The following is a 13172-nucleotide window of genomic DNA, read 5'->3' on the forward strand; positions in this document are numbered from 1 at the left end:
AGTGTTTCAAAATTGTGGGGCAAGCGACCACTCCGCCAATTACCGCAAGTGTTCTAACTTTGCCAGAGTGATGACGAGCAACTGATACGATGAGAGTACGGCGTTGCATCACCTCGGCACCAACACGGCCACAAACGCTGTCAACCAACCAAACTCCCCTAACAAGTTTGTCAATCGTCAATACCGACTGCACGAAATAATTTGTGGAACCGGACGGCACCTGCTGGAACTAACCCGAGTGCTAGCAGTTCAGCAAGATGAGAGCCGAGGTTCTTGGTCCTCAAATATTATCCCCCTGCCAGGACACAGAGTTTATCAGGTGCCTTGACTCAATAGTACAAGAAAAAACTAAACCCACCCGGGGTAATCTAGTCTAATAGAGACGTGAAGCCACAAGGCGGATCACTTTAAAAATCGTTCAGGAATGTAGAAATCGACTGAACTCTGTTTCTAGATTCAATACAATGTAATTCCTCTGGGTATCCAGTCATTATGGTGTAGAGGGAAATGAAATCTCGGATACTTTAGCAAAAGAGGGTTTAATTTTCCCCATATTTGGACTGGAACGGCAATTGGGGTTTCAGAAGCAATGGCTGATGCTGCTATCAAAAACTAGGAACAAGCTTCCGATAAAGACAGGTGGCTGAGCCTTAATGCTGCTAAACACACCAAACTTTTCCTGTCAGAACAAAACAAACATGGCAGAGTTTATCCTGCCGAAGAGCGGATAGACTTCCAGAAGTATTGTGGGCGTTCTGACAGGCCATAATTCACTAGATGGGCACATGTTCAGAATAGGAATTCTCCAAGATTTTCTATGTGAGTGCTCCACATATGGACGCATCAGACACCAGATTCTTGGTGCTGATGTGCTTCAATTGCAGCGGGTAGCATCACATACACTATCGGAAATCCTGCCATTTATAAAGACGGGGGAATCGAGTATAAGGGTCTGAGTGCTCAAAGGCTTTGCCTGGCCTCCACCTCAAACACACACACACACACAATTATTATACTAAAAATAGAACAGGAAAGTAAAAGTCATTTTGTTTCATTTTTCCAACATGTATTTTTATTGATAAAATTTTTTCCTTTTACTTTTACCATTTTTTGTTTTAATGTTAAGACGTGTGTCGGGTCCTTGCATTTAATATATATAATTTAAGGTATATACAGCTCCTAATATTGTAATATAATTACAATTACTAATTTATTATAGCTTACTCTTTCATCCCGATGCTGTTGTGTGTGTTGGTAATTTTATATTATATGTATATTGTTCATTTTTCTTCCAAATGGTTTTTTTTACATTTATATTACTGCTCATTACATTTACCTTCTAATGGTTGTTTAAGGGTTTATTCGGGGATAGTTGCAGTTTGCCTTTTTGGGTGTTTTGTTAATAATTTAAAGTTCCTCCTCCTTTTAGTATATAATATATAATTTCTACAATTTTTATTTTCATTTTAATTTCTATAAAATATCCTTTCTTTTCTCTTAACTTCATCGACAGCTTAGGGTTTTGTTCTGTTTTTATTTTCATATTATTTATGATGCTATGAAGTTGTCATTCCTTTAATTTTTTTTAATCTCCTATGTTTCTATGAATAAAATTAAGAGAAAAGGACCAAAGAAATGTAAGGAATTAAAAAATATAACAGTTACAAAATTCTGCATGCTTTTTAAATTTTCACAATTTTTTTATTTACAAAATAATATCGCGCTTTTCAGCTATATAGTCTTAAAGTACTTAAATATAATACTTTATCGGGGAAAAACAAATGAAAGTTCTTAAATTTATTGAATTTCAGTATAAATTTTGAGTCTGTTTAAGTTTTGTTAAGGTTGTGTATGTAGTTTTCCAGTTTACTTCGTCTATTGCAAATACAATTACTATGACATTGAGACCATTTAAATGCAATATGTTTGTGTGTTAGCCTGTTTTACTCGTCTTGTCTGCTTTTGTTTCGCTTGCTCTCTAGAATCGAATAGTTTTTATTAGTTACGCCACTATAATTTCTTAAATCAGCTTTATATAGTTTAGATATTTCCTCCCTACGTTCTTATACCTTTATATTACCTCTAATTTATAGTAGTATTTGGCAACAATATAGTAAAATATGACAAAAACGAACAATTTAATAAATGTTAAAAAATTAATGACATCAAAGCTATGCGGTTGAGGGTAGTTGCGGTAGTGCAACGGCTGCAGATGGCTGCGGACTTTTAAGGCAAGTTGGGTACATTTTTTCGGTAGTACTGTTTAGATGTCTAAATTTTCTGATGTTGCAATATAAAAAGTAATAACATAATATAAAAAATAACAGTACTATTGGAAGTGTTTGTATTATAAATATTCGTTCCCAAAACCTTGAGTTATTGAAAAAACCAGCTTCCATCCACAACCTCACACTACCTCAACCGACATCCCCAACTCATCAGGCTCAAAATTATACACACACACATCGAATCCGTGTATATATAACAGAGAGTATGCGGTAATGGTACAATTGTTACAAATTCGAATAATTCATTATCAATTACATTAAATTTTGACAATTTTCACTTCACTTTTAAAAATTCTCTCCGTACAATAGATCTTGTTGAAACCGAATTTAAAATATATGTGTATATATATAGATAGAGATCTTATATGAATATGTTGTTGTTGTGTGTTCATAATCATCATTTCAGTGTAAATACTCTATTAGTTTTTATGTTTTTCTTTTTACTTTTTGTTTTACAAATTGGTCTCATCATTTTTCTTCTCTGGTTTTTCATTTCACCTTCGCAAACAAAAAACCTTCTTGATTCTGTCCTTTCATATTTTATTACTAAGTTTGTAGTCCAGATAAATTTACTTTAGCACTATTATTTTGCAACTATTTGTGTGTTTCATTCCGCGCTTTCTTTCTCTTCAAATAAGTTTCACTTGACAAGGTTCGCTTCATTGTGTTTTTTGTTTTTGTCTTTAATTTAAATTTAAATACTACGCCAGTCTCAAAAAGCTCGTGACACTATTTTTTTAAGAAATTTCACTTTAGGTTTCCATTTTTAGTGTTTGTATTTAAATATATATAGGGTTTTTGTAAATTTAAATAATTTTGCTCTGTTTTTCTTCACTTTATCCTTCAGTTTCTTTCCCTTTGTATAATATAGTTTATATGTATATTTTTTATTAATTTATTGAATATATAGATTTTTACTTTACTTCAGTTCCATACTAATACTAACAGTTAAGCTAACAAGCGTTTTGATCTAAACATTGGATATCGGATGATAATGATGTTGATAAGGGCTGCTGCGATAGTGACGAGGGTGATCCTGCTACCGCATCATTCGATTCATTATTTTTATTATTATTTAATACAGAATTAGGATTATTAATAAAATTATTATTAGTATTTAAAATAGTTGTTGTGTTATTAATACTTTCTAGTTTACTTGTCGCGTTTCGACGTCGTCTTTTTCGTATCTGTGTCGCTTTCTTTTTAACGAACCTAATATTGAAGGGATCCTCAGAAAGCTCGGGATATAGGTTAACGTCGTGGATGTATTCTCCTTCGTATTGGTTGACGTATCCCTGCTTGAGTATCTCGTCGATTTCGGATTGAGTCCAATCCGTCGTGGTGGTCAAACCATTTCGAAGGGCTTCTTTCTCTCGATGCCACGCCTTCCGGACGGCTGTTAATTTGGCGTGGTGCATAAGGCGCTGCTTCTCCTTCTCCACTGTCGTACCGTATCGTAAATTGATCACGGCATGAACTCCGTGTATCTTAACATCTAGATAATTGCTACCACTTCCATTTTCTCTCGTTATCTCATGGAAAGTGGTATTTACTTGACCCTGTAAGCGTTTCAATTGTTGTCGATCTTCACTCGATCGCCACGAGTCTTCTTTTACAAAGAAGAAGGCATCTTGTTGCGAATTATGAACGACAAATGTGAAAGGAAGAAGTTTCGAGCGATTGAATACAGAAGTATAAACATCTCGGTATATAGCGTTGGCTGCTGGAACACTGGACACGATTGCCTGTCCATCAAGTGTCCGGGACACTACTATGCCTTTTCCAAATGGTGGATCGGAATCCGATCCGATCTTTTGCGGGCTAGGATTCATAACGTCGTATTTCAGACGAGACTTGGGTGGGGCTGATAAATGCTCGAAGTTGAACAGTCGTCGAATTGATAGATATGTAAGGAAGCCAGACTCTACGCTCATTGTTGGAATGTTATCTATTGACCGTTTCAAAGCCAACCCAATCGGATTTTGTGGAGCACGACCCCATAGTGAAGGTTGCTCCCATAAACGTCTGCTCAACTGCGGTACCAAGTTTTCAAGGTTATATCCCAAGGTTTCCATCCACATAGAAAAGTTTGGCGGGTAATTGCGGTCGTGTTTTATATTAATTGGATCATTTCCATTGAACCGGTATAAATGCATTTTCGTAGGAGTAATTACTTTTTGCGCAACGTCTTCCCAGTTTGGAGACATCCACTGGCCGATGAGTGGATCATAAACTTTGCCATCATGCATGTGTACTAGGGTAGTAACTTGGTCAAGGATACCTCCACAGAAGTCGATTGGAAGATAAAGGTACGGATTCGAATCATAAACAATGTGACCATATGGGGATCGCATGATCTCACGAATTCCTTCTCCATACTGATTGAAGACCATAACAGGCGTACCGCTCTGATCCGTAGCAATGTAATACTTATGACGATACACCTGAGCGTATATAAGGTGGCCGCGATCATCATAAGTTAGAGACATCAATTTTCCATCTCTGGGTGAATAAATTTGACTCACTTCATATGGCCGCTGCTGATTATTATAGAAAAATTGTGTAACATTGCCGAAATTGTCCTTCCTTGTGGTTAAACGCTTCAAATGATCGTAGTAGTAGCGCACATCAAATCGTCCTCGTTTAGTTGCTCTTATCAGCAGACCTTGCGTGTTATAATGGAATCTCTCTTCACGTGCATTTTGAGCTACTAGCCCACGCGAGTCATACTTGTATTGTCCTTCACCAAACTTCACTATCCTATCTAAGGTGTTGTATTCCATTGGGATGGTATTACCACGATAAGTAAGCGATAGCAGGTTTCCATTGTCATCATACCTGAAGCCCCAAGGTTCTTGGGCTTCCACTCCAATCAACTGACCATCACAGTCCCAAGTATAGTTCTTGACAGTAGTATAAGAATTGACAGCGACATTCCTCGTGTAGGTTTTTGTTTGGGTGATCCTTCCATGCACACCATAAGTGAAGACCATGCGGAAGACTTGCATTCTATGAATAGTTACGGTCATCTGACTTTCAAGGAATCTTCCATCCACGGTCCTGGTGAACGTGCCAGTTCCATCCGAAATTTGCGTCTGATTTAGTTTCGGATGTGTCACTTTGAATTCACCAATCTGATTAGGTTGCCCAGTTTTTGGGTCGTAGGAGAGTATTTGCTGTGGTAAGTTTTGACCACCGATTCTTCCTTGCAGCGAAGACACTCTGAAGTTACTGTCGTACTCATATGTGAACTTAGCATTACTGAGACCGGTCTTAGCAGTAAAATCAATTCTTTCTTCAGTCAATAGTCCGCCTGTGTATTCGAAGTCCCAGCGATACTCCAACTCTCGTTCTGTGTGAGCGACTGTGCTGGGCATTCCAGTTACTTCGTTATAGGTGAATTCACTTTTGCCGTCTCCATGCACTATTTCAGTAACTTGCCCTGCTGAGTTGTATCTGTATACAATCCTAGCTCCGTCACCGGGGAAAATCGTTTGAAGTAATGCCCCAGTGTGCGAGAAATGCTGGAGATACGGTTTAGCACTTCCAGGAGGAGTGTATGTGAACCGGACGAATCCTATTGAGGTTTGCATGCTGAATGTATGTTTGGTACCACTTGGAAGAACAACATGTCTTAGGCCTCCATCATCATCGTACGTTAGCACAAATTTCCTCTGACTAGCCAGTCCAATTTCAGACACCAAGTTCCAATCATTGTAAACATAGGAGACTATACCATCTTGTTGACTTGTAGTTTCTGACAGTAATCCGTGTCGGTCGTAAGTGTATTTGAGTTCAGCTGGACCCCAGCTCCAACTTTCGATTCGATTGAACCGGTCGTACGTTATGTTCACAGGATATCCATTAGTAGGGTAATATGATTTAGGCAGGCCAGAGGGATCGAATGCCACGATTAGGATTGGAACCCGATTCATGTCGTAGAATGTTTCCCTGCTCGTGAATTGATCAAATTCCACTCCTAAGACTCGTGTATTATTCACCCAGATTTCACGATTCAAAGTTTGCTGGGGATTTCGTACATCTCCAACAAGATTATAGACTGACCTCATATCATTCGTAATACCATCACCCATCATGATTGACTGATGAGACCACATGGCCAACATTTCAGCTTCAATTGGTAGAGCAGCTTCGAGAAGAGGGTGTCTGGCAATGGCAGATGATTTTACTACAATGCCATTAGCATCATGGATGGCCAGTGTGTTATTTGCCTTCATTTGAGCTTCCGCGAGCTCTTGCCCCTTCTTTATAATAGCTGAAGTAACTCCACCGACAATTAAGAGCTCATTGGATTCGCTTCTTTCTTGAGAGAATAGGGATTGTATTGAAGCGTGAACATGGACTAAGAGTCCATCATTTTCCGACAGTTTTGATGAAATCCTTACAACTTCGCCAGTCGGTAACGTCATTCCAATAACTCGACCAAATTCATCATATTGGTAAATATAGGTTTCACCATTGCTGGATCTGCTGTTGAGCAAGCCTGTATTGCTATCATAATCCAACTCAATTTCAAACTTATTTTTCTCGGTCAGTTTTGTTAGAATGCCTAATCCGTTGATTTGGAGTTCCGATTTATGATCTTGTGTGTTTTCAATGGAGCTCACCACACTGCTGTAGTCTCGGAGGAATTGTATCTTATTGCCGGAGCTATCCGTGACTGTAGATAATCTGCCGAAACTTGTGTTTTTCGAGTAGAGGAAGGAATATCGAGTTTTTCCGGATGCTAGATCCTTTGTATCCACGTGTTGACCATAACGGTTGAACACATAAATTTCACTGGTGGGCGGGTAAGGAATATGGAACTCGCCGTTTTCATCGTGGCTGGGCAAGTAGTGCTCCAATGCCAGGATGTGCAATGATCCTGGAACAAAAAAGAGACATTGATATAGCGAAATAGTGAATATAAAATCGTAAAATGATAAATAGGACTGTTTTGAAAAAGCTGCGGAAGCTTGATACTTGAATACGTGAAAATACTTTGGGATCATACGATGGCTTGGTGAAAAGGAAGACAGAGGTCTCCTAAAACATTTTGATTCGGATTCTTTTAATCATTTGATCACAATCAGTTCACAAATGTTTTCTGCTTATCTGAATTAATAGATAGGACTAGGAGGGATCCCCAATCCTAGGTGGTATGCGTTGTGGAGAGTGGTGCAAAGGGTTTTTTATTTTCATTTCAGCTTCATTAATGTTAGGTCAAATAGACCGTTTAAGAAAGCGTTTAAAGCTAACCGTCAATAAAACTTCTACAGTTGATCCTAAATCAATGCTAGGCGGCTCAGAGCCAGCCCATAATTCCGTATCATAGAGGAGAATGGTCTACGTAGCACTCGGGGGAAGATGTCTCCTCCTAATGGTAGGACCCCCAAAGTAGAGCCTTAGCCAACTTAAGGCCGAAACACCTGTTGTATCATGCCTTGCCCGCTGTTCTTTGAAGTATGAAAAAGCTGATCTTCAAGTCAATTCAAGGCATCGTTTGTTTTGACTCTATAGTCAGTTCACTGATCGACATGGGATAGAGGATTTTTAGTTAAAATGACTGGTTAAGAGCAGTCACTTATCTGCTACCCCATCATATAAATATACTAAGTCTGCCATAAGTCTGTTCGACAGTGCGTCCGACAACAAATGCCGTAACATCTTTTGTATAATCGATCAGGGGCGACTCTTCTAGTATGCTGAATCTAAGCATACTATTGTACGAAGCGTTCCGGAGGGTGGGCATTAGGATAGACTATTCGTGTTTCCTTTGACCTGCTGTGCATCCTTTAGCCCCAAGAATCTCATACAGCAGGAAGTCTTCTCACATAATTCTTCTATATCTGCAAAAGGGAAGCTAGCACACGGAATGGATTTCTTAATGTCCGTAGCATTTCTTCGGCCTATCTTACGGCATTGAAGGCATTTCTGAAATTAAACATTACGAGACCACTATCCGTCGAAACTTACGGCCCTGCGTCTTAGTTTGGTAAATTGCATCCACGACCTTTATGGCAGTATCCACCGTGGGTCTTCCTGTTTCAAGACATGTCTTGAGAATAAGTTTCCGGTAGGGCGTATCGCTGGGGCGAGTTACTCCTGATAGGCTTTTTGATTATCTTCTGGACTACTTCAAACATATAGAGCAGTCTCCTCCTCGGGGTCTCCGTTGCCTTTACTGATTAATGCTAGTTTCATCACTTATCAGCGACAAATGCCTCCTTCCAGGCCAGCGTTCAATATGCGGAGCAGTAGAATCGACCGTTTGTGGAGCATCAGTTTATATATCTATGCCGGAATACCGTCGAGCCCTGGCAGTTTCTTATTTCTCATAAAGTTGATCGCCCATTCTAGCTCTTTCATGGAGAAAAGTTGGCATGCTTTGCGTCTTCCACGCTGTTTTCATAAATCCGAACGAGATGTCTAGGGTATAATCCTCGAATAATGCAGTCAATCTGTTCGGCATTGAATAACCAAATCTTCCGGAGAGCCTTAATTTTTCGGGGGAGTAGTTTATAGCCGGTTCCCCACGGCACCCCATCCACCTCGTTTGCTACGCCACTCTTCTGTCATTTAGTGCATGCCTCCTCTGACTTGTTTAAACATTGTATTAGAATGTGGAGTAAATGACATTTCATCTGCGGGTCGACAATTTCCGCCGTTCACCAATACATAGAAGGCTTGTCGCGCCTGGGTTTCGTTCAGGCCAGAGGCAGTGTCTGATGAGTTGCCTTTAGTTGCGTTTGTCTTTTTAGAGTACTTGGCTGCAGAGGAGCCCGTGGACCAGAAAAGTAAGAGTAAGTAAGTTGCCCTCCATTTGGTCTGGTCCGACATCAAGTTGATTTAGTTTTGGCCTAGCTTAGGCTTAAAGTATGGTACTTTTTACGTTGAATATAATTTGCACCCACATCGTGTTTGCGGTTATATAAAAATGAGCGACTATCACCTGTTGTCAGTTTCACTGACGCTGCTCCCAGGACAGATGTGAGGAAACGTCTGATGTGTTACCTTTGCCTTGGATGAAGTGGTTAGTCGTCTTTGAGGTTCATAACTAAATTTACAACACTGTCAGCTGCAGCTTCTCCATTTCAAGAAGTGAGATTCAGCTTAAGGAGCATTACAATGAGCAGTGCTAGGTAACAAAGGTGATTTTCGATATAGAGGCAACTCAGTGCGGTCCAGGGGAGGGTTTGAATGTTAAGATGAGATCTCACAACACCTCTTTCTGGGACGCGATGGAAAAGCATGGTCTTAGTAATTGTAATAACAATGGGGGAAAGTTTATAGATTTCCGTATATTTCATCGCTTTGTGAGCAGTTTGAGTGTAGAGCCTGCCACGTTATTTGGGTTTCGATTGACCAGCAATAAACATTGAAACAAATTGACTACATCGTGATCGGCACTAGATTTAAGAGTTGTCTTCTGGATGTGTGCAACAAATGTCGACCTCGAAAGGGAACATCATTCGATGGCCGTTCTCTACACTTGCGTGTCGCTACTGCGTTTGCTTATAGGGCAACATGAATCGGCCCCATGCGCATTGCCGCACGTTGTAGATATTATTATAAATTTAGTTGCATAAAGAAGAAATCAAAGCTTTTAATTTCTCAATTATAAAAATACGTAGCTCTTCCTTCTTTTTAATCTATGTATTATAGATTAGTGTTGCGGGAAGTACTCAATTCCTTCTTCAATACTTTATCTGCGTATTTTTATCATTTGAGAAGTCTGCAATCATTATAAATGATAATTAGATATTTTAATTTACAGTTTGTGGCTGCCTCTTTAATCTGGCTAAGTGTTTACTGGCGGAATTCTATATTTCGTCCAGCATAGTTCCAGGCATATTCTCTTGGGGAACTTCTGCTCTGATCTTATGTTATTCGGTGAGACCATCTTTGTGTTTTACCTGGACTCTCCGTTTTGTGAAATATATGCAAAGGAAACCGGGGAGCAAACATTTGATTTTAGCATAAGAATAAATACAAACCTTTATGATCAGAACCAGCATTCAAACCTGCGGTTTAAAAATCGCCAAACCGATGTTGTTATCTCTTTTTCTTTTTATTTTCTTATTAAAATCAAAAAAAATATTAAAATCGTTTACTGTCTGTCTGTCGCACGCATTTTTCTCGGAGACGGTTGTAGCAATTCACACCAAATTTGGTGGAAAGGTGGGAACTGTGAACACTTACGCATACAGTGAGTTTAAATTTTTTTTTCATCAAATCTAGTCAAGTGGGGTATCAAGTCAAAGGTTTGGTTAGCACTTTTCGAAGCCGGTCTTATTTTTGACACTTGTTGAAAAGGTGGGGAGTGCGGAGGGTCGAAGGTGATCATGTCTTTAACAGACCCATCCTCAGAAACTACCAAACCAACAAATCTGAAAAAAAACAAGAGGCTGCCACTATATGGTACCTAGGCTCCGAAATACCCGCCATACCGATATCTGTTCAAATAAAGTTAATAATAGTACATATTACCATAAATTTTAGTAATTGGCTGCAAAACCCCCCTTAAGTCCTTCTAGCACCACGAAATTGTGAATAGTCCAATTGTACGACAATGTAGGGTACCATATAGACCATAATCTTGCCAAGTTTGCATATATTACGTGCTACGTATTAATGAGACAATTGTACACTCAAATGTCCTTATAAAAGAAATACACGAAACCTTTCATACCTGAAGCATCCAGCTTCCGGTTTCCCGGATATTACTGGGGATAACAAATCTTTTCCAATAGTGAAACAAGTGGATGATCGTTAAGAGAAACCGGCTAGCAAGACACACCCACCGAATGTGGCTACAGGATCTTTCGATTTGGGAACACGTTTAGAGAATTGAAACGTGTATAAAACATTTAAGGCATCTTTTTGGGCAACTGAATTATTTTTTCTTTGAAAAAAATAGGGTCGCCATCATGAAATAGTCATCTTTTTTCATTTCTTAAAGGGGTCATCCCGTGTGTCGGATTTGCCGAATCGTTTTTAAGGTTTTGTGTAAACACACAAATCGGATTACTGTCTGTCTGTTTGTCTGTCCGTCACACGCATTTTTCTCGAAGACGGTAGAAGGGATTGACGGTAGAAAGGTGGGAACTGTGAACGCTCATGCATACGAGTATAGTGAGTTACATCCTTTTACATCGAATTTAAGGGGAGCTCCCCATACATGCAAGAGGAGGGTGTACACTTTTTTTCATCAAATATAGTTATGTGGAGTATCAAATTGAAGGTGTCGGTTAGTACTTTTTGACATTTGTTGGAAAGGTGGGGAGTCCGGGGGGTTGAAAGTGATCATTTTTTTAACGAACCCATTCTCAGAAACTACCAAACCGAAAAATCTGAAAAAATCAGGTGGCTGCCATTATATGGTGCCTAGGCTCCGAGGTACTCTCCATAATGGTACCTGTTCAAATAAAGTTAATAATAGTACATTACTATGATTTTTAGTAATTGGCAGGAAACCCCCCCTGACGTTCACCCTAGTATCACGAAATTTCGCAGCAGTATAGGCTACAGTATAGAGCATAATCCTGCCAAATTCGGTGAAAATCGCATTATTACTAACCAAGTTGTACTAGGTCAAAACTGTCGCTTCTCTGCAAATTGAAGACAATGAATGTCAATATCATCAACGGCGCAACAACCGGTATCCGGTCTAGGCTTGCCTTAATAAGGAACTCCAGAGATCCCGGTTTTGCGCCGAAGTCCACCAATTCGATATCCCTAAAAGCTGTTTGGCGTCCTGACCTACACCATCGCTCCATCTTAGGCAGGGTCTGCCTCGTCTTCTTTTTCTACCATAGATATTGCCCTTATAGACTTTCCGGGCTGGAACATCCACATTGAGCCGGATTTTATCCACAATCTGACGGTCATGGTATCACTCATGGATTTCGTCGTTATGTAGGCTACGGAATCGTCCATCCTCATGTGGGGGCCAAAAATTCTTCGGAGGATTCTTCTCTCGAACGGGGCTAAGAGTTCACAATTCTTCTTGCTAAGAACCCAAGTCTCCGAGGAATACATGAGGACTGGCAAGATTATTGTTTCGTACAGCAAGAGCTTTGACCCTATGGTGAGACGTTTCGAGCGGAATAGTTTTTGTAAGCTGAAATACGTTCGAATGACTTCGTTAAAAGGACAAGAATTGAAGCCAAAGCTGTACATGTGTTTCTTGAAGACACCTAAGGTTTATGGACTAGCTATAGCAGATTAATGGTCAGTTAAGATTTCATGGCTAAAAATCGTATTCTATTTTTTAAATGCGTTTTTCTCGAAACTGCATGTTGAAAATCGGCTGCCATCGTAGCCCAAAATCTATTCAACGAAATTCTTTGAAATTTTCACGACTTATTCCCAACGGTCCGCAAACTAGGATAATTGCGATTCATTCGGTAGTTTTTTTGTATTAATTGAAACAGCCATGAAAAGACACCAAAATTAACAAAATATGTTTAATACGGCACTAAAAATTTAGCTTTTAATATATTTTTAATAATCTTAGTTTGCGGACTGTAGTTAAGTCTGTACGTTAAAATGCCTTTTTTTTTTCTTTAAAATGATCCCAGCGTCCTTTAGTGTGGCAGCAGAAAAGCACATTTTTTTTGGAGTTGGGTGTATAAATTGCTCTTTCAATAATGAACTTTGCGATCGGGCTGGAAAAATTACCATGCACGCTCAAGATATTATTAAATCTATGGTGAAAAATTCGTATTTGTATCTTTATCCAGTTCTTCACAAAAATTCTAAAAAAAACAAAAAAAAAAAAACGGTCTTCACATGAGATGACCCCTTTAATTATCCTCAAGGTGACCGTTTGCACTTACCCCAATATTCTTTTCAGTAAAGGGGTCATTATATGCTTAGTAT

General features: G+C 39.2%; 1 protein-coding gene across 3 annotated transcripts in view; it reads right to left on the bottom strand.

Moving 5' to 3' along the window:
• Nucleotides 1-1049: 1049 nt before the first annotated feature.
• The window catches only part of LOC119656739 (teneurin-a), a 769843-nt gene continuing 757720 nt past the window's right edge, over nucleotides 1050-13172 (bottom strand). For all 3 annotated transcript variants that reach the window (XM_038063287.1, XM_038063286.1, XM_038063288.1), the window contains one exon: nucleotides 1050-7173. In XM_038063287.1, the coding sequence (XP_037919215.1) occupies nucleotides 3242-7173 (3932 nt within the window). In that variant the 3' untranslated portion in view covers nucleotides 1050-3241. The remainder of the gene's footprint in view (nucleotides 7174-13172) is intronic.

Source organism: Hermetia illucens, chromosome 5 (genome assembly GCF_905115235.1).
Source record: "Hermetia illucens chromosome 5, iHerIll2.2.curated.20191125, whole genome shotgun sequence".
In the NCBI taxonomy this organism is placed as follows: Eukaryota; Metazoa; Arthropoda; class Insecta; order Diptera; family Stratiomyidae; genus Hermetia; species Hermetia illucens.